Genomic DNA, 26,666 nt, shown 5'->3' with positions numbered 1-26,666 from the left:
TCACACGATATGAAGAAATCTTAAATTTTTTTCATTGAGATTTTAAAACATAGAAAAACTGACTCTGCATCATGAATTCTTCTCTAGAGAAGACTCTGAAACCCGCTGCCCTACATCACTGCATAAATAAATCACCACATATTAGTGCCATTGAAGCATGCAATCTCAATGTATCATGTGTTGTAAAGAAGATTCTCCAATGTGATGAACATAATACTGCCTTTACTACTATAGCTGCTTATCATACTATCGAGAACTAGAAGTGAAGCAGAAAAATTGGCCATGTTCAGTTTTGATGTCTTGTCAGTCACCACAGTCTGCTGTGCACAAAACCCTGAAGCTGGCATACAGTAACTGAGGGGCACTGGGAAAAGCAGCAGGTTATTTACAAGGTAGTGAGTTATAAGGAATGCTGCTCTAAACATACAATACCGGTTTCACCTCTAAACGCTTAGCAGTCTTTTCAGTAAAAGCAGTGTTTGTTTTTTCCAGGTGAAGTAACTGCATATGTGCAGGCTAATGAATGGACATTACTATTTACAAGGAGAGCATGCCTCCATACTTTTTAGGTGCAAAGAGAATGAGACTATGATGGACGCTGTGTAATTGAAATCTGAAGCCAATAGCTTGTGGTATCTCAGCAGAGTAATACATACTTACTGATCTACACAAAAATGCAGATATAGAATTATATAGAATATTTTCTGAAACATTTATAGAATTTTCAAGCTAATAAATCCTGTCCCCAACACAAAATGGCAGAGTATATATTAAAAAAAACTCCAGGACAGAAAGTAACATATATCCTCACTACAACATGATGCAGGGAGCACATCGTACAGCAGATGCTGACTAATAATGAAGGGGCAGAAGTCACAACAGAATGCATTAAGTATAGCCTTCACGTCATATTGAGCTGTATGTAACGCCATAATCTTCCCACATCAGTCTAACAAGAACCTCTTGTCACCATAATGTGCTGCTTCATCTCCATTTTTCTGCTTACAACTCACAAGTGGACAGGTCACTGCCTCCCACAAGGTCAGCACACTCCCCTCCTAAAGTGCAATCTCATAAGCTACAGCGTGTCCTAGCCCTGATCATCCCACAACAAGGGAGCAGAATGCATGTTATTGTATTCAATAAATATGAACAGATTGGGTATGATATGTCGACAGTCATCATGTCGACATGTTCATAATGTTGACAGACCATGTTAGAATGTCGACATATCGTCACTGGTGGCCCAGCAGTGACTTACCTGCTACTGACAGCAGCTCCAGTGGTGTCTTCTGGGTCCTGGAGGTCATGTGACAGACTTCCAGGTCAGACCACCAATCCTTTGGCATTCGTGTGAGCATTTCTCCTGTATCTATAACCCTTCCTGTAGAGCCTACTAACCGTCCGTCCCCCCCTGCAGCCTAACCCTAGCCTCCTAACTTCCTCCCGCAGCCTAACCCATCTAGCCCAAAGGCTAGCCCTAATGTCGACACTGACAATGTCAACACGTTGCCTGTCATTTTAACAATGCTGGCATACCTGTCAACATATTGACCTTTTAACATCACCATGCAAACTCATTAACTCTCATTGAAGAGCACATTAATGAAACCCAACGAAGCAACAATCTGGAAGCAGGGATATCACTTGGCAGTAATGAAGTGGCATGTTGCATGTTAGCACCACTTCTTGGCCAATACAAAGCAATCCCAAACCCTTAAACACAACAAATGTACTGACCTTTTTCTTCTTCCATATTAATTAAATTTTCTCTCTCAACTTCTTCGTTCTCATTTTCTTTATTATCGTCTTTATCTGCTACATCTTCAGCTTTGGGTTCATCGTCCTCCTCTGCTGCATTCACATGTTCAGGGTTAACTGCATTTTGTGCCTCCAGTGTATCCTCATCCTGCTCTTCCAGTTTGTTGAGCAGAGGTGAGGAACTCTGCTTCTTTTCATTCACAACATCCAATTGATTGGATTTTTCTGAAAATTAAGAAGTTGACAGCTTTACTATCAACATGGTCCAAAATAAGACTTCATATGTACATGGCAAGCACACATCACTGGCAATTAAAGTACATAGTTCCTTGTGCAGTATGGGGCCAATGCAGAGTTGAACTTAAGTCTGCCATAACTGCACCAACAACTGTACACATCTCCTCGGCCAGACTACCCCTATTTGTACACTTATTTTCATAGATGTCCTTATCAGTGCGACCTTGCAGCCCTATCCCTGAAAAAGATTGTCAAGACGTTATTGCTTAATCCATTACCACATAGTGACGCATCTTCAGCTGCAAGTGAAGATATTTCTGTTGCTTAGAGCTCAGCATTGCCCTTAGTGGTATGCACTCATCTCTGGAGTTTACGCAGTTCCCAAAAACAAGATTTTTGTACTTACCAGAAAATCCCTTTCTCAGAGTCCATGGGGAACCTGGCTTACGCTAGGGGTATAATGAGTGAACTATGGAGCCTGGCAATTTAAATTTTGATAATTCTTGGGCTTGGCTTATCCCCTTCTATACCCCGTCTGACCTCAGTTTTAGTTAACCAAGCCCAGAGGAGATGGAAGGAGAAAAGAAGGAACAAAAAAGGAGAGAACATCCTCCCCTCCATTTAACACAAAAAAAAGAAAAACAAAAAAAGTCATGGCAACAGAAACCACCTCACACAAACAAAAGACACACAGCAGCACAGGGAGGGCTGCCAGTGTCCCTCTGGCCATGGCGTTGTCCAAATAGATCTTCACCAAACACCCGAGGAGAGGCTGGACCACCAGCAGAGCATTGAATATGGCAAGAAGTTCCAGAACATTGATCGGCAGAAGGACCTCTGTTATGGACCAAAGCCCCTGGAATTTATTCTGAAGGACCATTGCACCCCAGCCCCTGTGAGAGGTGTCTGTGGTGACTAACATCCAGGTCATGAATGGGTGACCCACCTGAAGATGCTTGGAAGTTCAACCACCAAAAGAGAGAAAACCGTGTCAGAGGGGAAAGGCGGATTACCCTGGCCAGATGAAGGAGACAGCCGCCCCACTTCGAGAGGAAGTCCAGTTGAAGCTCACGGGAGTGAAACCAGACGAATTGGACTGCTTCGAAGGTGGAGACGACCTTCCCCAAAAGGTGCGTGCACAAATTGATGAAGACCATCTGTCTCTTGAGAACCAGCCTCACCAGGGATTAAATATCTTGAATCTTGTCCAGAGGAAAAAAAAAAAAAATCAGCTCCTGACAAGTGTCGAAAACCATTCCCAAATGAAACAACCGCTGAGATGGAACTAGATTGAGCCTTGATGAGGAGGTTGTCCAAATAAGGGACAACAGTCACTCCCAGGGACCAAAGGTGAGTGATCATAACCGCCATCACCTTGGTAAAAACCAGAGGAGCAGAGGAGAGACCAAAGGGCAGGGCTCTAAAACTGATAATGTGAGTTCCAGATTGCAAACCAAAGGAGAGTCTAATGTGGTTCCCAAATTGGAATATATAGGTAAGCATCCTGAATATCCATTGACACCAGGTACTCCCCCCTTCCATGCTTGCTATCACCGATCGTGGAGATTCCATCTTGAACTTGTGGTAGCAAAGATGCACATTCAGTGACTTGAGATTGAGAATCAGTCTGACTGACCAATCTGGTTTTGGAACCACAAAAAGGTTAGAATAAAACCCTTTTTACTCACTGATGTTTTGGAACTGTAGTAATCATGCCAGAGGACAGAAGCTTGTTCACAGCCATCTTCAGGGCCACTCTCCTTTTAAAGAGGACACCGGAAGTCCCTTGGAAAAGAACATCCATGTAGGAGGACCTACAAATTCCATCTTGCATTCCATGGAGAGGATATTCCTCACCCAGGCATCAGAACAGGTTTTTGACCAGACGTCTTGAAAATGTAAAAGCTCCAACTACAGAGTCCCCTTAGTGGGCGAGTTAACAGTCATGCCGAGGGCTTGGCCTCTGTCTACGGACTGGCCAGGACAAATGGGAGATTTTCCTCCTCTATTGGAACTAGACTGGGTCTTCCAAAAATGTCCCCTATTCGTTAAACAAAAGGACAGACCCAGAAACAGGCGAGGTCTGGTGGATGCAGGAGAAGGAGGCGGTTAGATGGTACTGTGACTTAATGTGGCCAGGGCAATTATCCTGTCCAGCTCCAGACCAAATAAAATGTCACCTATCAAAGGACACGCTTCTAAAGAGCGCTTAGAAACAGGTCCGCTTGCCACAATCTCAGCCACACGGCTCTGCAAGCTGCAATGGCCGCCAGAGAAATCCTAGAGCAGACGAGACCTGCATCTATAACAACCTCCACAAGCTCCGCAAGCTAAGTAACAGACTCCTTAACATGTTCGACCGGTGGCAGAAGATCCGCCCTAGGGGTACCGGAACCTAAAACGTCCAGAAGTAATTCCGCCCACTTCTCGATCGCCTTGTTGACCCAGGTGGAGCTTATGAAAATGGGGGAATATTGTATATAAGTGAATATTGGGAGAGCTTCTGCACTAGTAGGTATCTCTAAAAATTATATGTAACCCCAAATTATTACTTATGACATAAATAGGTCTTATTCATGAGGGGGGGGGGGGGGATGGTGCTGCCATAGACAATAAGTATGATTATACAAAGAAAAAAAAAAAAAAGGGAAAAGGATGGTCTCTGTTTGGCGCACTTAGGGCCAAATTCATTACTGCAATCGCAGCTGCGATTATGCGTGCAGACCTACTGCAAAAATATGCACATATAACATATAACAGAATGCAAGGTAATTGAAATGCAATAGGCAATAATACAGACACAGCAATAATCCCAGTTAGCATAAACTACACTGTATTGAAGAAACAGTCTGAACACACATTCACAGAACCCACACACAGGCCACCCGACATGTACAACCCCACAGCCCTGCTAGGTATAGAAGGGGGGAGCACAAGCCTGACCCAGTAAGTCTGTATCCAGAAGAACTGTCAGGAGGTGGCTGCAGGGCTGATGCTGCTCTGTGAAAGCTCAACACTGCATCGTTGAATCAGAGATAAAATGGAGCCTCCTCTGTAATGGCGGCTTCTGGTTTTGTAACAGCTGCTCACTCGCGGGACACTGTACTGGTGGGCAGTTCTGGCGGACAATCTAGAAGGCAGGAGCGCGCTCAACTAAGGAAAGCATCTGTCAGGAGGATGCTGACACTGTAGAACCCCCTCTTGCAGAGCCAGGGTCCCAGCCGGCTGTGTCTACAACTCATTGAGGTCACCTATGTAACGCTGGTGGGCAGCCGCTCTGGCTCTGCACCCTCACTATCCTGGCAAAGTTGCCCACAGGACCAGAGGGTTAACAACTGCAACTTCAAGAAAGAGGTTAGTTCGGGGACAGAACCTACTTACACCTACCGCGAGCCTCCAGTGTGCGGTGTCTGCGGACACTGTGCTCAGGATACCCAGACATGACCTTGTAGCGGATGCGACTGGTTCCCCCTGGAGGCAGCTCACGTTGTAGGCAAGACTCCCGTAGCACGGAGTCCGTCCAACAGTATACAAAAAAAGAAAATACAAATATCAGGCTAGGTAGGAGCCTGAGACAAGCCACCTAGCTCCTACGGGCACTAAACTAAAACTGAGGTTTTGTGGGGTACAGGAGGGGAGGAGCCAAGTCCAAGAATCATCAAGATTTAAAGTACCAGGATCCATGAAGGTAGGAGAAACACACTATACTAAACTCCACTTCCCAGTTGAGCCGACTGCACCATATTTTCTTCCAGGTCCACCGGGTAGACCATGCTTACAGAGCATACTATATTCAGTCCATTGTCTCACATGAAAGTGATATGAGCAAGAACACAGTTTTGGTTGTTTTTATTGTTTGTCCTTTATGCACGGCCAGAGTTTTGAACCCAGTTCCACCAAATTTAGCATGGTGGTGTAGTCTGACCAGGATTAGGTTTTTGCCTAAATTTCAACTTCATCAGGGCCACACACTGTCACACAATCCCTAACAATGGGGACACAAATTACACAGGTTCCGGGGCTGGCTCCAGTGGAAATTGGCAGTCTGCCAAAAAAAAACCAGTGTGAAAGCTACAAAAGTATCCTAACTAACCTCAGTCTGAACAAGTGTCAAACTTTATGACTCATGCAAGTTCATATTAAATCCAAAGTTAGTCCTTTTTAAAGTGGCCATATATATTAGTTAGCCCTCTGTGTTGTTTGTATGCAAGGGCGTAACTAGAACTGTGTGGGCTACATTAGAAAGACCTTAAAAGTGTACCCCCAGAGGTAAAAACTAAAAGACAAAAAAAACCACACATACATTTACCCCCACATAGAGCCTATTCATATTATGCCACATAGAGCCCATTCAGGTTATGCCACACAGTAGTACCCCTTATGCCATGCAGTAGTTCTGCCCCTTATACATTATGCCACACAGTAATGCCCCTTACAAATTATGCCACATAGTAGTGGCCCATATAACACATTATTCCACACAATAGTAGTGCCCCTTACACATTATGGCCCCCCCAGCAAATCACCTCCCTGTTTCCCTCCAGCATCCTCTCACCTTCCCGTGTGCCATCAGCAAGTGTGGATTTGGTGCCAGACTGCCAGCTAATTACATTGGCAGGCAGCAGCAGACATGGCCAGTTGTGAGCCAATCAGAGCTGCGACTTCTGATTGGCTGCCAGTTCGCGAGCTCCAATTGTCTTGCAACCGGCGGCACTGTCTCTCCATGTCTGCCTGAGCGTCAGCAGTAATTAGCTTGCAGACCGGGAAACAAACACCCATGGCAGCCCTGACTGGACTGGCCCACCTTGTGTGCATCACTGGGTGATCATCATAGCGGGCCACAGGGGCAGCTTGTGCATCATTGCAACCGCACCCCTTGCACCCACTGAAGTTACACCACTGTTTGCATGCATGTTAGCAAACAGTGGGATCCTTTTCAGGATCAATGGAATGGGGTTATAGGCGAGGATAATGTAAACAAATAAAGGCTGCAGGTGCACTTCAGGGTTCAGTCTTCAAACCGGGCAACGCCGGGTATCACAGTTTCCAATGTAATATGAAAGAGGTAAATGGCGTCATGTTCTCTGTAAAACACGAATACTGTTAAATGACACTTACACGTGGAAAGGGAACGGTTTAGTGCTCTAAAAGGTAACTTCATTAATGCAAAGCACGAAATGGTCCCTCTCCACTATGGTAAAAAAACAACATTTGCGCTTTAAGGTCCAGATTCCAAGTTGAATGGGTCTCTCCTCACGGGCGCAAATAGCTATTTACTTTATTTTTGCGTACTTGATTTTGAGTTGGATGGATATCTGCCAAATCTCGCTTTACGTGAAATGGGCTGAAACTGGGCTGCAACACCCAAGACATGTGTCTCACGGGAGTGTCGCTAAAGCTCTGTGCAATTCTGAGTTGTGCGTATGGTGAGGGGTAACATGTTTCTGACGGTTTTCTTGCACTTAGCATTCGCCTGGTGCAAGTGCGGATACTAATGATGACGTTTGCAGCGAATGGCAGAAAATCTTTGCAGCTACCTGCTTGGACACAGGGATTCTCGCATTAGCTGTACAGAAGCTCTCATAAGCATAACATAGTAAATCTGGCATCTGCGGCTTCACAAAAACAAAGAGTCACCTAATGTCTGACGGAGAATCAGCCTCTAAATGAGCAAATAAAAAATGACAGAAAACGTATGTGTTTCAGGCTTCTTCCCTAGTATTAGAGCCATGAACGCATACCTTCATTTTCTTCCAGAGGAACAACCAGTTTCAGAGTGGCTGAAGGTGGCTTGAGTGGACCAAGCAATATACCGCCTTCCTGTACATCACTGTCCTTTTGCTTTGGGATTGTCGGCTGGATAGAAACACAGAGGAAGATTATGTGATCAAGCAATTAGCAAAAAACAAAAAAAGAGGAAGACATTAATGTCAGGGTTAGAGTGCTAATCAGAGTGGTGTTTGTGTTATGGTCTATCAATAGGTAATTGTTGCTACCAATACACCATTACATAAATAGATAGAGCTATAGAAATTGTACTACAAAGCTACACTTCTCCTCAACATTATTTTAAAGTTTAGCTTTCCGATGGTCAATATCAATGGTCTCCGGTTACATAAATTTAATTTCGAAGTAAAAAGTTTAATAGAGCATAACTATTTAGCTTCGGAAACCGTACACATTCCAGCACTAGAATGGCTTCTTGTCCCGATGCAGACAACTGGTGACCACTGAAAACCATATAGCGCTGGATCAGTTCCTAACAGGTGCTGGTTGGACAGAAGGGCTTTAAATCTAGTTTGTATGAGCTGTTACTTATCTCTTTAAGCTCATAGGAACTGATGTGAAGTTCAGTGTACGCCTGTTTGCACAGGGTATCTTGCTTCTTTTTGCACGAGTTGGAATAAGCCATTGCAAATGTTAATGATGTAGATTTCATCCTCACTTGCGAATGAAGAGGTAGAACTGTGCTGGGTGTTCTCGCATAGGCAAAATTCAATAATGACAAAATAGCAGACTATGGGGAGGTGGATGGAAATATGCCTGTTTCCAGGTGTAACATCTGCAACAAGCATAGGCTGGTGCAAGTGTCCTGATAAGGAATAGCAAGCTAAGTTTATGGACAGGGGGTGGCTGCATCTATTCACATTGCGGGGAGAGCTTGGAGGCAGCCCAGCATCTCCGTGAGTGCTGGGCTCGCCCCCTATAGTGATAAAAAGGGGGCACGCCCCCAAGGACACACCCTAATTTCTAGTGCCCACGAGCCTACGCAACGAGCAGAGGAGTGCCCTTCTGTGATAGCCGCCCTGCCCACCCTAGAATGACCGCTATGTACCCATAGTGAGCAGACAAATGGCCTGATAAAATCATTACAAGCATGGGTAGATCCAGAGCACATTGGTTTGAGTAAGCGGCAGCGCTCCACCAATATGTTCCAATGTGCAACTAAATGACTGGACATAGACAACATTTAAAATGAAAAAAAAAATCCCAACCTTAAGTTTTTCAACCTTGGTTATGCTCTTCTCTGCATCCTCATTTGCGCCGTTTGTGACTTTTGCTGATAACCTACGCAGCTTTTCTTCACATTGCTCATTCATTTCCGCTATCTTATTGCTGCACTGGGTCCTGTAAATACCAATGATAAACAAATAATAATAATAATAATAATAATAATAATAAGCAGCTTTGTCACACATACAAGCTGGATGAATGGACTGAATTTTACAAAAGCATATTACATACAACAATACTTTCTTGCATAACTAGCATTACAAGCGTGTTAACCATAACAGCTTGCAGCAGGTTCTAGATACAATAAACTCATTATTAAAGACATCATGTTACCAGGCCCAGTAGAGATTTTATTACACACCTACTTGAAGGATGCTAGTATGAAAAATGAACTGCTTCACATCAATTACTATGCATCTATATTCTATATATTCTATACACTATTTAGTTATATGGCTGAACTTCCAAGTCCCAATATACACTGAATTTACAATATACATTTTACCGTATATTACCCATACTTAAATCAATGCTAGTAATAATATTTATAGTAAATTATGCACCCAATCTCAATAAGGAACGTATGTATACCGTATGCTACAAAAATCACCTTATTAATATATATTCAATATATTCCTTAAATCTGACTGCAATGTACTTACCCGGTAGCTGGTTAATATAATTATTGTTGGACTTATGTGCAAATATCTCAAACTGAAAGTTCTATCACATCCCTTACATTTATAATGTTCATATGGAATAAAATACTGAGAACATAGCTAGAAGGGGCCCAAAGATACAATAAGCTTATGTAGCATATACGAGGGTGGTTCAATAAATAAGGTAACAAGACCTCTCATTGCGTAAATTTATACAACTCTTACATATACATATAAGCAATCGTATGGCCATTTTTTCACATAGTCCCCATACTTGTCTAAGCATTTGTTCCAACAGTAGATCAAGGCATCTATCCAAGCGTAGAAGAAATCAGTGTCAATCGCCTGAAGCCAGGACATGACAGCTTGCTGAATTTCACTGTCTGTTGCCAATTGAAATCCACTAACGTGCTTCTTCAATGGTCTAAAGAGATGGAATTCACTCGCTGCCAGGTCACAGCTGTAGGGCGCATGGTCCAGTACCTCCCAGTGGTAGCGCCATATCTCACGCGAGTGTGGCCTGGTGTTATCGTGCAACAATACAACACCTGTATGCAGCAATCCAGGTAGTTTTTGGTGAACGGACCCCCACAACCGGCTCAATGTTTCACAATAGCGAAGAACATTCACAGTATCTCCCTTGGTGAGGAAATCAACAAGCACATCCTTGTGGTCCCAAAAAATTGTCGCCATCACCTTCTTAGCAGATGGAGTGGTTTTGAATTTCTTTGAAGGTGGGGACAATAAGTGTTCCATATCATTGATGCATGCTTAGTCTCCAGTGTCACATGATGCACCCACGTTTCATTGCCTGTAACAATACCCGCACTCCCACCTCATGGTACCGTGTTAAGTGCACAAGAGACTTTCCCATCCTATTGGTTTTGTGAACTTCTGTGAGCTGCTTCGGTACACAGCGTGAACACTTTTTCCTGTACCCCAGTTGCTCATGAACGATGTTGTGCTCAGTACCCACTGAGATGTTCAGTTCATCAGCAATATCACTAACTCGAATGCATATGTCCTCCCGAATCAGACTTCAATGCAGCACAAATTGTCATCAGTGGTGGACGTGCTTGGCCAACTGGATCGCTGCTCATCTGGAACGTCAGTCTTGCCGTTATCAAAGACAGTGCACCAAACCCAAACCTGTTTCCATGACATGACGTTATCACCGCACACCTCGACAAGTTGGCGATGAATTTCAGCTGTTGATGTGCCCTTTAGATGCAGAAATCTGATCAAGCTACGCACCTCAATGTTTGACTATGTTTGCGCCAGCCCCGCAACCTTACAACTGTGTTGTGACAGTAGGACTGATATGAGGCGCAGTCTAATGGCCGTGATGGGAAGCAATGGGCTACCTGCTCTGGCCTGGCAGGAAATTAGACTGAAATTGAGAACATAACACATCAGAGGTCTTGTTACTTTACTTATTGAACCACCCTTGTATATTGTATACTCTGCATACAGTATTTTGCTCGCCCTAAAACAGTGGTTCTCATCTTCAACCATTGAGTTTAGACTCTGTTTTACGGGCAAAATATAAATATCGCTCATGTTCCACAGTAGCAATAACCAAAGAAACCCACGCCTGAAATTCAGGCCCATTAGGAACCAAACAGACTTTTGCCAGTGCACATAAATGAATCGCATATTGAGTGCTGTAACGGTCCAGCTCATCATCCTCTTTAGCCCCCAGACTACAGAATTTCGGCGTAAGTACTGTAATAGGAATAGTGGTGTGAGACATAGCAGCCTTTACTTTAGTCCAAAAAACCTGAACCACCGAACATTCCCACAATAAATGCCAAAATGTGCCCTGAATAATACCACATTTGGGGCAGAGATCAGACTGTCTACATCCAAAACGTACCAATCTCACAGGGGTTAAATATGCTCTATGTAAAATAAATAATTGTATCTGCTGAAAACGTATAGACGCAATGGCCTTGCATGGAAACCCTAAAGCTGACTCCCACTCCTCATCACTGAAAACACAGACTTCAGATTCCCAACCACTACGTGATTTGGCTAAACCATCCCCATGATGCGATGACATCATATAAGAGTATACAATTGACACTGACTTCCGAGGACCTAATGATAACACAAAGGACCGTATTCAGAGGCGGCCGTACGGTCTACGACCGCCTCGATGTTTTGCCAGTGCGCATGCGCACGAGGGAGCCGGCTCCCTCGTGCGAATGCGTGAGACCAGCTACGACCGACAGCGCTGGTCGTAGCGGGTCTCTTTCCAAAGGGGATGAGCTGTCGATGTTGATTGACAGCTTGCCCCGTTTGGAAGGCGAGCCGGGGGGGTGGCAGCCCAAACGGAGGCGTTCCCATGGGAACGCCTGCCGTTTGGGGGAGGCCCCATTGACATCACTAGTGATGTCAGTGGAGAGCTTCCGGCTCTGAGAGCCAGAAGCTCTCCGGGGCTTACGACAAGTGAGACCCTACCCTAGGGTCTCGTCGTAAGCCCCGATGGTCGTGATGGTCTCTGACCATCGCGACCATCACCCGAGCGGTCGTTAGAGCTGTGGGTGTTAACCCACAGCCTAAAGACCGCAACAGAGGCGGGCGTTCAGGATGAAAGTGGCCGCCCAGTTTCTGTGCGACCGCTTGCATCCTCCGACCGCCTCTGAATGAGGCCCAAAGTCTTTTACTGGAGAAATGGAAATAGAAGGAGGAACATCCTGAAATTGGGCAGTTAGGGCATGTCTGAGTTGCAAAAACCTATAGAAATATGTAGCCGGAAGATTAAATTCTTTCTTCAGTTGAGTAAAAGATTTCAAAACTCCATTTAAATATAACTGTCTCACTGAACTCTATACCTTTTTTATCCCAAACCTTTCTAACAGAAAGAGTGTCCTATTCAGAGAAACGACACGACCACCACAAGGGGGTGTCGGGATCAATTCCATCAAACTGGATTAGTGTATGTACCTCTCGCCATATTTTAATTGCTTGAACAAGTAGCGGAGGACTACTCCTGGAAAACTTACCACTTATCAAGGCCTGCGTTGCCAGCGACACAAATAGAGTAAGTAAGAAGCAAGCATGGCTGTCCTGCAACAAAGACCGAATATGAGCCAACTGTGCAGCATAATAGTAGAATCGAAAATGCGGAAGGGCCATACCACCAGTCACCCTTGATCTAGTGAGAACATAAAGTTTTAATCGAGGCCTCTTACCTGCCCAAATAAGAGAAGAAAGCATACTATTTAATTTCCGAAACATAGATGCAGGAATATATATGGCGTAACTAGGGTATTTGGAGCTCAGGGCAAATTTAAAAATGGCGCACCCCCTAATATGCAAAAAAAATGGGCGTGGTCACAAGGGGCGGGGTCACTTGACAATTGCATGTCAACAGGACACAAACCCTTTCTCGTCACTCTTAACATTCCTTTCCATATGCACCTTAACCCCTGTAGTGATCCTTATACAGACCGCCCTATGCAGTGCCCCCAGTAGTGGTCCCTCTTATGCAGGCCCCCCCAGTAGTGCCTCTTGTACAGTACCCCCAGTAGTGGTGTCCCTTGTGCAGCTCCCCATTAGTTCCCCTTATACAGTGCCCCCAGTAGTGGTCCCCCTTATGCAAGCCCCCAGTTGTGCCCCTTATACAGTGCCCCCAGTAGTAATCCCTCTTATGCAGCCCCCCAGTAGCGGTCCCCACTATCCAGTGCCCCTTGTAGTGATCCTCCCTATTTAGTGCCCCCAGTGCAGTGTCCCTTGTGCATCCAGTAGTAAGCCCATTATATAGTGCCCCCAGTAGTAGACCCCCCCTTATGCAGTGCCCCCAGTAGTGGTCCCTGATGGAGTGCCCCAGTAGAGGTTCCCCCCCAAGTGGGGCCCCCAGTAGAGGTTCCCCCCCAGTGGGGCCCCCAGTAGAGGTTCCCCCCCAGTGGGGCCCCCGGTAGAGGTTCCCCCCCAGTGGGGCCCCCGGTAGAGGTTCCCCCCCAGTGGGGCCCCCAGTAGAGGCTCCCCCCCAGTGGGGCCCCCAGTAGAGGCTCCCCCCAGTGGGGCCCCCAGTAGAGGCTCCCCCCCAGTGGGGCCCCCAGTAGAGGCTCCCCCCAGTGGGGGCCCCCAATTACTGCCCCCAGTAGTAGTCCCCCCAATTACTGTCCCCAGTAGTAGTCCCCCCAATTAGTGCCCCCCAATTACTGCCCCCAGTAGAGCTTCCCCCCAATTACTGCCCCCAGTAGAGGTTCCCCCCAGTGGTGCCCTCAATTACTGCCCCCAGTAGAGGGTGCCCCCAATTACTGCCTCCAGTAGAGGTACCAGCCTCCCAAAACATAGCAAAAAAATGTATATTTAAAAAAAAAAAAAAAAAAAATTACCTGTATCCAAGCTCCTGCTCCGGCTCCCAGCGCCGCAACGTCTGCCCTCCCGGGCTGGCATGCTCTGCATTATGGGAGAGACGTCATGACATCTCTCCCATTACCCACTGCAGGAGCCGGACGGAAGCCCGGCTCTTGCAGTGGGTGCTGCAGCAGCCAATGAGAGTCTGACTCTCATTGGCTGCTGTTTACACACACATCTCCGCCTGCACTGGCGGTGATGTGTGTGCAGCAGCAGCAGCCAATGAGAGTCTGTCTGACTCTCATTGGCTGCTGAATAACACACATCGGTGCCATGCTGGCAGCGATGTGTGTGTTAGCACAGCTTGAGCCCGCCTGCCACCCTCCTCCTGGCGCTATTGGGCAAGTACTCAGGGGGAGGGAAGGGGCTCAGCTGTGCAGCACAGGACAGGCACTCGAAGCCTAGCGCCGGTCCTGTGTAAATGTGTAGCGCTCATCGCACTCACTGCGGTCGGCGCTACACTGGCTAACTAGGGCGGCCCGGTACCGTGGCCGGCGGCGCCCCCCTGCGCCAACGGTCCCAGGGCACACGCCCTGCCCTAGTTACGCCACTGTATACTGGGGACTGTTGCAATATATAGAGAAATGTGGGTTGCAATACAATTTTTATCAGGTTCACTCTGCCCATAATTATAAGAGGAAGCTTAGTCCAAGAACCAATCTTCTCCCTCAAATAAGTGAACAACGGCATTAAATTCAAATCTATAAAGTCTCCTGTTCGATTATATATCCAGACCCCCAAATATTTAAACCTAGAAACCCAACAAAGAGGAAAAGGCATCTCAGGAGCAACAGGAGGAGCACCCCTCAATGGTAATCTACGTATAAAGCTATTGTATCAACTCTAGTCCCCAGCTGTAATCCCACAACATCAGAGTGAGCCAGCAGAATACATGCCAGTGGATCTATTGCTAGATCAAAAAGGGCAGGGGATAACGGACAACCCTGTCTCGTACCACAAAATAATGAAAATGGAGGGGAAATAAAACAGATATCCTAGCACTGGGTCTAGCATATATAAGTTTTACCCATTTGAGGAAGACAGACCCAACCCCCATACACTGCATAACCACCCACACCATTCGACAGAGTCAAAAGCCTTTGCCGCATCTAATGATACAACGACTGAAGCTGCTTCCTGCTCATGAGATACCTGCAAATGAGTGTAAGGACGTCTAATGTTTATTGAGATAGATTTACCAGGCATGAAACCGTTCTGATCCGGATGCACTATAAAAGGCAATATCCTGGTTAAGTCTCAGGGACAATATTTTTGCAAGTATTTCGGCACCGGTAGGGGAACAGTGAGGTTAGTCTAAAGGCATCAAGGAATCTAGGATCCTTCCCAGGCTTTGGCAAGACAATAATGACAGCCTCTGACATAGAGGACGGAAATACACCTTAGTCATACAAATCATTAAATAACTGAAACAATCTAGGAATAAATAACCCAGCATGTTTTTTTATATAATTCAAATCGGTATGCTGTCATTACCCGGGAGTTTGCCACCAGAGAAGGACTTGATAGCAACCTCTATCTCCTCCAGGGTGAATGGGGCATCAAAAAAGGCTTGTGTCTCAGGTGACAATGAAGGTAACCTAATATTAGCCACATAAGACTGCTCTTGGGCCATGGAACAGGGCAACCTAGTATTATAGATATCCTTATAGAAAGTGAGGAAAAGGTCAGCTATATCCGGAGTACTTGTAACAACCGTACCATCAGGACGCACAAGCTCAGCAACGATCGGAGATGGTCGATCAGCGTGTACTAGGTGTGCTAGAGAACTCCCTGTCCTATCTGCATTCACATAGTAGGTATGTGATTTAAATAATAGACTACGCATATTCCTATCAGAGATATGAGCTGTCCATGCAGACTGAGCTGCCAACCAATGGAACCTAGACGTATCCAATTTGTCCCGCAAATAGACCAGTTCCAGTCGACGTGACTTATAGAAAGAGAGAAGCGGAACTTGAATCAAAAAGCTTCAGTTCAGCAACATGCTTAATCACAGTATCTCGCATATATGCCTTAAAAGGAGTCCCACACAACTGCCGCCGAGGCAGAGCCAATATTATCCGCAAAATACCCATCCCACAAAGCCTCTAACCCAGAACCAGCTTTCATTTGAATAAGCCAGAAGGGATGTAACTTCCAAATACTTGACCTCTATGACTATCTATCTCCAAGGACATCATGAGGGGAGAATGATCAGACACCCCTCTGGCTTTATAATTAACGTGACATATTTTTGGGAGCAGACTGGGGGAAACCAAAGCCAAATCAATTCTAGAAAAAGAATAAGTCGCGAAGAAACATGAGAACTGCTGTAAACCCGAATGTTTAACCTTCCAAGCATCTACTCAAGAAATACATATCGTCCATAGGGATCAGACTTAACTGAATTTAACACAAAGGAGACAGATTTTTTAAATTAAAATCGAGACCCCCCCCTGGACGATGACGTATGGGAGGCGTGGTATGCCCAGCCCACCCACGGTCGTCTAAGAGAATGGAGTCTACCAACTAAATGGGTCTCTGTTAAACAAATATCAGAGTTATATTGTTTAAGCATCTTCTGTACCAGAGATTGTTTATCTTTATTATTGAACCACGGACATTCCATGTAAGAAAATTTACCTTGGCCATAGAACAATGGAAAGCCCATAACTGCAAATTCCACAACATTTCACCCTTGAACCCAGCACATAAAAACACTGAAAAATAACACCTAATATAACACCAGATATAGAAATAATAAAAAGAGCGAAAACCCCCCCCCAAAACTCCCAATCCTCCCCTACCCCCCACCCCGTATACCACCCCCAACATCGGCATACCTATATACCAAACACACACAAATTATAAGATTAAACTGATATCAAACCCACAAGGGAGCAATAGAGTGTAGCAGCTACCATTGCAAGGGAGTCCCCGGCAATAAAAAAAAAAATAAAATTTTTTTTTTTAAAACGTGCAATAGACATATATAATTAAATCTAAACCTCATACATCAAAATTAGAAAAACAAAATATAGAATTTTGGTAACTTACATATAGAACCTGCATCTTCAAAGAAACACAGAGCTATTATAGAAAAGCAATAAACACGTAGAAGTTCAGGTTTGAGCCAATTGACGGTTCCCCGGAGCATAACGATCCAGCCACGCAGCCGCCTTCCGTAGAGTTGAGAAAAATTTAGATTCCCCATCCGCCACAACCCGGAGTTTGGATGGGAATAGCACAGCATATGATGGATTAAGGTTTTCTGAGTCTACGCTTAATATCAAGGAATTGGGCCCTATCCTTAAATACCCATTGCAAAATCCGGGAAAGTAGAGATCTTCACGCCATTCCTAGACAGAGGACCTTTAATGCGTCCCAGCCGTAACACTGCATCCCGGTCTTTATAACTGAGTCATTTAGCAATAAAGGTACGAGGTGGAGCTGCAGGAGGAGGGCGGCGAGCAGGAACTCTGTGTGCAAATTGTAAGGTAAAAGAGTCCCTGCCATAGGATTCAACAAGCCATGTTTCCAGAAATGATTCAGGAGAGGAGCCCTTCTCACCCTCCGGCAACCCAACAAATCGGACATTATTCCGGCGTAGGTGACCCTCCATATCCAGCAATTTGTTTTGAATAGTGGCCATTTGTTGCCTCATAGAAGACACCTTATCTTTCAGGGGACCATGCAAATCCTCTAGGTTAGATATAAGAGTTTCCACCTCATCCATCCGTTCTCTGACTTGCTGCACATCCTGCCGCAGGAGAGAGAGGTCACATTGCACTTTCAATTTTATCCGAAAGACGTTTCTCACTACTGGCAATGGCCTCCAGTACCTGCTGCAGAGTAACCAGAGGTGGGGCCCCAGTACTTGATCCCTGCGAGTCACCCGCAGCTTCTGGGTTAGAAGATTTGCTTTGTACCGGAGGATGCGGAGCCTGAGACGACGGCTGGTGAGCAAACTTTTCCAGCTTAGCTGCTGCGACAGCAGCCTGCCTAGACTTTCCCATAATAGCAGCACTCAGTCCCGCTGTGAGAAGATCGAATATGCAGCTACTGTAGGGAGGGGTGGAGAAGGAGCCAGTCACGAACTGTGTTATTATATAATATCAACAGCACTCAATCCCACAAAGAGCCAGACAGGAGCTGTGTTAATAGAATATGCAGGCAGGAAGGGCTGGAGGAGGATGGAGACACTCAAACGGTGAAGTTATATAATATATTAGCAGCACTCAATCCCACAAAGAGCCAGGCAGGAGCTGCAGAAATAGAACATGTAGGCAAGAAGGGCTGTCAGGGAGTGGCACTGACATGCAGGGTAAATGGTAGGAGAAAGGGAAGATGGCCGCCAGACCCGCGAAGCCACGTCCACCTGTGTCCGGTCTAGCTGTGATCTACCTGTACCAACTGGTCCCGCTGTGTCTTTCGGGTCAGATGATGAGATCGGTATGACTTCTGGCAGGTTCTTGTGGCACTTCCGGCAGTAAGTATGACTAACCCCTCCCCCTAGTGCATAACCCGAACACTAAAATCCCCTCCCGTATACTAACCCTAACACTCTGTTGACTGTGAAGAATGTCGACATTGCACATGTTGGCATTCTCCAATATCAACATTTCAACAATGTCTGCATCGTAACTGTCCACACTTTGATGTCGACATCATGGCTGCATCCCCCGAGTGACACCAATGCTATAAATTTTAGAGTGGGCAACTACTATGGCCCAATATAAAAATCTACTAAAACCAGCTTAATTCACAGTTAAAATTGAACTACCAATTTTTATCCCCCTTACCCCGCACATTTTATGAGAAGTGTGTAAAAGGTTCACTTGCTCCTTTACGTCACATCAGAGGTTCCCAAAGTCTGCCATTACAGTCCAGGTTTTAAGATATTTATGCTTGAGCCCAGATGGTTAAATCAAATTGACTAAGGTGCTAATTAAGTCACCTGTGCGCAAGCATGGATATCCTTAAAACTGGACTGTAATGACAAAATCCGGGAACCTCTGCTTTACATGGTCATACATACACTGGGAACTCTAATTACTATTTAAAACGGAGAGGGAAGAAGTGCTCAGTTTCAGGTGCAGGAGACTGCATGTATCGTTTGACCTTATCCCATAATTCAGCTTCTATTAAGGGTGCAACTGGCCCATAGAGTCATTAGTAGAAAACCAGATCCACTTACAGAGCTTGGGGCCAAAATGCAACCAGAATCACAAGCAATTTGTTGATTTTCACTTGCAACAGTAAATAGTGTTTGGTTTTTCCATGTTCCCACAGAAGGCATTACTGTTCACAGCTATCAGTGCTCTACTGAAAGGACTAGAACATGTAAAATGACTTTTAGGATAGTGGGATTATTCATTATGTGTGCAATGGTTATCTATAATGAACTATGGGCAAATATTTGCATCGTTTAGAAAACCTCTTAGTCTACCCTTAGACTAATATATCCAGTTTAATACACTACGTCAAATGATAAATCCATAACCAATTTTGAATAAATCACTAGCTCACGCAAGATGCCTTTTCGCACAAGTTGAACATTTGAAATGGATTAAAAAAAAAAAAAAAAAAAAAGGATTTTATTTATTTATGTAGTGGTTTGAATAGTTTGAGTCTTCTTTTGAGAGAATATCAATTAGGTAAAAATCACAAGAATATCTGAAAAACCACAGAAACTCCTTAAAGAAACAAAGAGAATGCCTAACTCCTAGGTAGCAAAGTGTCCATCTTTTTATCTGGGTGTGCTGTATTACTAGAGGAGAGATTACCACATGAAAACTCAGTATAGCCCAAATAAGTATCTGCTAGGTCTATGCAAGCTGCCTACACTTAGTAATACTTTGATGTGCAGATGAGAATGTGGTCAGTCTACTTTTTTTAATCCAGTTATTCAAGAAACTGGCTTTTTCGTCACAACTAGTTATTTTCCAGTTAATTATCCAACACTATAAGGGTCTATTTACTAAGCAGTATTAGGAGACAGAGTGATAAGGTGCCAGCCAATCAGCTCCCAACTGCCATCTCCTAACACTGCTTAGTAAATAGACCCCTATTACTGTAGCGGTTTCTGTCACACGTAGAGCACAGACTGCACTTACAACTCATAAGCAGATTTCATAGCCTGCGTTTCTTGTAGCTCCTTAAATTCCAGCTTAGAGTCCCCCAAACGTTTCTGAAGTTTACCGATTTCGACTGGAAAATGAAACAAACAGAAATATATACATTTTTTTAATAAACCATATTTACCCATCAAGTTATAGGTGTATAATTGCTGCAAAACAAATCTCCAGCTATATTACAAAACAAATCCACCTGCGAACTTCAGGTATCATAAAAAAAGGGAAACCAGATGAGTGAGTGAGAAAGCCCCTGTGGTGACCTAGGGTGAGACGTATCAAGCCTTGGAGAGAGATAAAATGGAGAAATTTCCCAAGCAACCAATCAGATTAAACTGTAATTCATCCAGCACAGTCTTTGAAATAACAGAATCTGATTTGTCGAATTTCTGGAAATTTAGATTGGAAAAATAAGTATAAAAAAAAAAAAATCATCGAGCAACTTGAACATGGGATTATAAATTTGAAACATTTTTCAAAAGGTGGAACAGCTCCTACAGATTATCCCCAGGAAGAGTGTCCATGCCCCTCCCCTAGTACCATATCCCAGCTAATCTCTTGACGGCCCTGGCTACAATACAACAAGAATTCATAATATATATATATATATATATATATATATATATATATATATATATATATATATATATAAAAAACACAAACCATTGAGCAAGGTACAAAACATTCACCATGTAAACACAGTCTGTAACATGAGTATTTACCTTGAAGATCACTTAAGAGATTGTCTTTTACAGTCAAATTGTTCAGTAAATTCTCCTGTGAATACAGACATGAAGTTAAATCAGACAGTGGTATGTAAAACACACACTGACCTCAAAGAAAGTGCTTATTGGCAATAACTAGACAGTTTGCCGACAGCTCTCTCTATACTATAAAAACAAATACAGGGAGTTTGGACAAGTCACACCGCTCTGACACTGCCTGGCCCAGCCAGCAAGACATTTTATTATGAGCAACCAATTTATTAAAGCTGACCATAAAGATTTTAGGTGGTCTGTGGTTAATGGGAAAGACCTATAAACAAGGGGAGTCTACTTAACAGCAGTCTCTTCCACAAGCAAGTAGCCATCAGTACAGAAAATCAAAGTTACGCAAATGCTAGACTGATTTCCATGAACCCTCTCTGCACTATATTCCTGCTCTTTGGCATCCAGTCATTGATGGACTACACTATACTTTCAAAAGAGGAATGGTTCCTGCATCCACATGGTATTGTATGATGAGTAAAAGTTGCAAGCAGCCATAAAGCAACAGTGTTCTCCCCAGGATCAATTTCATGGGCACTCCACTCTGCTTTTTTTACATGAAGCCCAGCACTATAATGCTCCAGGGGTCTGACTGCCAAAATCAAAGTTGTGCTGCGCTTGCATTACTGTGACAGGCACAGTAACAGAGATCCCTCCCGTCAGTTCGCGGTTTGGACGGTGGGAACATTGCAGAGAGTGCTTAGATGTGCACGGTGTCTTAGCGTGCAACACTGTCTCGGCGTGCATTGCTGGATACAATTATATCTGACCAGCCAGCAACTGGGCAATATCTGTAAGGGTATTTAAAAATGACTGAATTATTTCATTTTAAACTTGTTCATATTTAGTTGAAATCAATATAAGGATTTCAACATCTCTCATTGTACAGTAGAACACTGCTAATTCTTACTACTGCACGGCTTGTGGAGAACACTAAACAAGTAAAAAATCATTTTAGCATGTTCTACTTTTCCCATCCCTATTCATTCATCTGTTGTTTTAAAAGAAATTATCTATAGGAGAGGCTCTTAAAATGTAGCTGCTCAAATTAGAACGGAAAAAAACAATTAGAATTACCCAACACTGGTATATACACTATTAGCTGGGAGGTTTCTTGTGATAAATCTGTTATTAAGCTATCCACATTAAGACTCTATTTTGTAACAGGATGGTGTGTCTTTAAGAAGTAGTATTCATAAGCTTTAATAAAAACTGTTGAGCAGGATTTTCTTACTAACCCTCAAGGCCAAGTCTTGCAATGTACAGTTAATCAGCAGTATAGCTAAATAGATATGAGTAGACAATGTAGCTCCCATGTATGTATTCTAAGATAAGGGATAATGAGAAACAAAAGGAGAAACTTATGTACTGCCACTACTAACCTTGTAGAACAATGAATCTGTATTTTCTGTAATTATGCATGTCACAGTTTGAGATCAACCTCTTTGTAGATACGCCTATAAAGTGTATGCTTTACTGTAATACAGTTATATGAAACATGAACACAAAACCGGTAGCGTGTTGATTCCATCTCCGGAGTATACTCTGTAATGCAAGGGTCTGACATACACTAATGAGCTTGGGCTGGTGATTAATTACAGTAGATTGGTCCCGATCTATCACTTGTTACTATAAAATTAGAAAGTAAAGCCAATATCTAATTTCCATACATGAAAGAATATTTAATATAACATTAGCAACCCATGGCAGTTATTGATGGAATAATGCAGCTGTCCTGATAAATGCCAAAGACATTACACACTAGTTTTTCTAAAAAATATACACAGACAAAAACACTTACACACAGTTGTAAATCCTAAAAAAATAAACATTAAATACCAAATAATGAAATACAGTGCAAACGTTATCTGCAAAGGTCTCGCAAAGCCCTTAAACTTGCCAAAGATAGTTGTAAGGAAGCAACGTCTATCTGTATGAGGGAGAAGATGAGAAAAAACACCTAACAGGAAACCATGCTGGAAATAAACTTGCCCAGAGCAGGTCTCCCTAGCTGAAACAGGTGAGATAGCCAATATCAGTATGTGTACTGGATTGGTAGATTATAGATCTATCTTTATTGACCACGCTTCCAGAATCACTAGCAATAAAACGAAGAGGCTATAAAATAATTCCAGTGACGAAGGCTTAAAACACATTTATAGTGTGTTGCGGTACAAATTCCAGTTCTGTTATTATGGTGTACATGCAAGTTACATTTCTGAAATCTTTCCTCATGCTTCTGTACAGAATGCTATAACGGCTAATGGTTATATTTACCAACACATTTAATGCAATTTACACTACCTCCAAAAGCTTAGAAACTGGCTCATACATTTAAAAAGGAAAAAAAAAAAAACCACCACAAGAATTAGTTTTCCTGAAGAAAGTAGTTCATTCCTCTACGCAAATGTAGATTTTGAGGAGACAACAAAGTGTCAGTTGTCTTAGAAATACCAGGAAACATAAAAGCTCCTCTGACTATATTAGGCCAGCAGGAGGATCAAGAGAAATCCCCAAAACACAAAAGATTTTTTTGTTTTACAATGCAGTTCAGTCTTGCAATGATTAATTAAGATGAGGTATTATACATGCTACAAAGTTATGTTAAGTTTAACAAAAGGAGCAAAATGTATTTCAGATTCAAATAAAGTAAATTAAAAAATGTAAAAAACCAATACAAAAAGCCTTCTAACTGTTCTACATTTATCTGTCAGAAGGTGGTGCAAAAATGTCCAATTAATTTAAGATTTTAAAATATACTGAACTATAACAACAAAATACATAACTAAAGGATAAAGCCACCCTAAAATATATAATTTCTAACTTAAAAATTTTAACTGTTCTGATTTTACACAAGTGTGGCATACAATGCAAGATTCAAAGAGAAATCACATATATTCACTAATTAAATGTGTCACTGACCACAGCATGAACGCTGCCAGAGCGGGATCGGTATGAATGACCGCCTGACATTATAGATGTGAAAAGTGACACGTCAAATTTGACAGGAGAACAGTTTTTGATTAAATCATTTATTAACTGTAACACCACATATGTCATATGTTCTAGAGAGTGTGGTTGTCATAAGCAGTATGTAGGAAGAACCACTAGGATGATAAAAAAAAATAGATTCTTAGAACATTATTAAGGGTTTTTCTCCACATAGTCTCTCTCGTCATTACATTGATAAGCATAATAAGAATTCTTCCTGTCTGAAATTAATCACTATAGAACATATTAAACCTACCAGTAGAGGAGGTAATAGATTTCAGAAACTTTGCCTAAGAGAGCACTACTGGATACACAAACTGAGGACCCTCTGTCCAGAGGGACTCAATGAATGTATCGAGATTGAGCGAGACTAATATAATAATCATCCTCCTGGTTTTTCTAGGCTGAAGATCTAGTTTTCCATTGCAGAGTTAGGTTTTTCCGATTCTCTTCGTCTCATTTTACTTCTTTTTATTTATGTAGTATTTATTTCTTTAAGCAGTTAGAGAATTTTAATTGATTATGTACGTACTCTCCCCTATATTTCAATACTATGTTTGATAAGTTGGTGGTATTATTAATGTATTATTTTTTTCTTTTTATCATTAGCATGATCTGTTTCTTTTTCAATTAATTGAGTTTGTATATACGCTCCTTTGAATCTTATTGCTGTGTTTAATGAACAAGTGATTGGTAGCACGAATGGATTATCACAAACCCTATATGATCTTGATATATAATAATGTTTATATATACATATATGTTTATGTGTATATATTTGTATATTCAGCTAACACGATGGTCTTTTTAAAATGTATATATATTTTAATTATTATTATTGATTGGCTATATATTTGATTTTATTTTCACAAAGTCTGGTTTGCATATATTTTATAAAGTAATGATATGTTTGTTAATATGTATATGTTACCGATTAATAAGCATAGGTCTAAGGCTGGCCATACACTCTACAATTATCTGTCAGATATCTGTCAAATCTGTCTGGTGGGAAGGAAAATCTGGTCAGTTTTCTAGTGTTTGGGAGCAAATTTCTAATGTTGTTATTAGCTCCCATACATTACCAGATTGTCATTCCAACCAACCAGATTGGCCAGATATCTGACAGATAATTGCATAGTGTATGCCCAGCATAAGGGTTACCATTCCTGCAGTCTATAATTGATTTTACTCATATGTGTTCAATTTACTAATAGAGAATACTATTTAAACATGATCCTGAACACTTACCCACAATCCTCTGATGAACCTTCACACTGAAGGGAAATGCATTAGGACTGTGGGTTTATCTAGTCATTATCCACTCCAAGCCTTCCTCCTAGAGCTTCCGCTTGCTGTGCTATATACGGATCTACTATTTGGATTGATTACATGCTACGTCCACTCTCTGACTACATATGACTGGTATCATTTTGTCTACATTAGGAGTGTGCGTGTATGCAATGGAACTATTGGATCTGAACTATACTTTGCTGATTACATACAAGAGACGTGTATGCCCACAGCACACACAGGAGCTGCACACGGAACTCAGGGCCTGATTCAGACCCGGTCGCGAGCGCTGAGCGCTCGCAAGCGGGTCGATGGTGCCCTACTGCACCATCGTGCGCATGCGCGAGACCCGCATAGCGACGGCCAGCCGTCGCTATGTGTCTCGCACCAAAGGGGGCGTGCTGTCGATGGTGAGCAACAGCACGCCCCCTTTGGCGGGCGTGCCGGGGGCGTTGCTGCCCAGACGGAGGCGTTCCCATGGGAACGCCTACCGTCTGGGTCCGGCCCCACTGACATCACTAGTGATGTCAGTGGGAGTGCTTTTGGCTCTGATAGAGCCAAAAGCACTCTTGGGCTTGCGGCAGCGAGACCCTACCGCAGGGGCTCGTCGCAAGCCCGATGGTCGCGATGGTCTTGACAATCGCGACCATCATTTTGGCCGCTCGCATAAGCTGTGGGTGGCAACCCACAGCTATGTGAGCGGCCAGGAGGCCGCTCCAATTTTAGGTAGGAGGGCCCTGATTCAGAGCGAGCGCTCTGGTCAGAGCGTCCGGCTCTGAATCAGGCCCTCAGTCCATATACCACACTCCAATTGCGTGTTGTCTCTCTACACCAATATAGCCTACGTATTAGGATACCAGTATAGAGCTTTAACAGAGGCAATTGCAGCTTTTTTTTTATTATTTCCACTTATGGCTATTGTCCCAAGGATCGTGCCCTATTGATGCAAATCCATGCAGCGTCATTACACAGTGTTCATATACAAGACTGCATCTCACTGTGTTATATTAAGCTGAGGGAAACTCTGCCTGCTGATAAGTTATACGGAGCATGTATTGCTGCCAATAATACAGCCTGGAGATTATTGGGACATTTTCTATGTTATATTCTATGGATATATTCCTCATATTATGGAGAACAAAAAGGCTCTCGAGGAACCGGCGCTAATTGCAATTGTTGTTATATTTTTCAGAATTGTCACATTCAGACAAGCAGGAGTGGATTTTATGTTTCTAATTGATTCATGTTACACGTTTCATTTAAATTAGTTTAATTGAAGCTAATAATTCATTCTTAGAAGGATTTAATCAGTGTGTTTTATTGTTTTTGTTTTGATGGTTTATATTTATTTATATATTTTTTATTTGTAATATTGAATTTTTTGTGTCCTTGTATATTATTTTAATAAAAACATTTATGTGCAAACCAGACTTTTAGATTGGAAC

At 43.1% G+C, this 26,666-nt stretch overlaps 1 protein-coding gene across 1 annotated transcript in view; it reads right to left on the bottom strand.

Moving 5' to 3' along the window:
• GOLM1 (golgi membrane protein 1) overlaps positions 1 to 26,666 on the bottom strand; it is a 79,573-nt gene that overhangs the window by 5,491 nt on the left and 47,416 nt on the right. Inside the window, exons 4-8 of the mRNA XM_088470087.1 lie at positions 20,896 to 20,950; positions 20,156 to 20,249; positions 8,994 to 9,126; positions 7,740 to 7,854; positions 1,741 to 1,986 (exon numbers count right to left, since the gene is read on the bottom strand). Coding sequence (XP_088326213.1) covers positions 1,741 to 1,986; positions 7,740 to 7,854; positions 8,994 to 9,126; positions 20,156 to 20,249; positions 20,896 to 20,950 — 643 coding nt within the window. The remainder of the gene's footprint in view (positions 1 to 1,740; positions 1,987 to 7,739; positions 7,855 to 8,993; positions 9,127 to 20,155; positions 20,250 to 20,895; positions 20,951 to 26,666) is intronic.

This window comes from Taudactylus pleione, unplaced genomic scaffold (genome assembly GCF_031769625.1).
Source record: "Taudactylus pleione unplaced genomic scaffold, aTauple2 ptg000095l, whole genome shotgun sequence".
Lineage (NCBI taxonomy): Eukaryota > Metazoa > Chordata > Amphibia > Anura > Myobatrachidae > Taudactylus > Taudactylus pleione.
The sequence above is the reverse complement of the archived record's forward strand: the minus strand, read 5'-3'. Positions and strand labels throughout refer to the sequence as shown.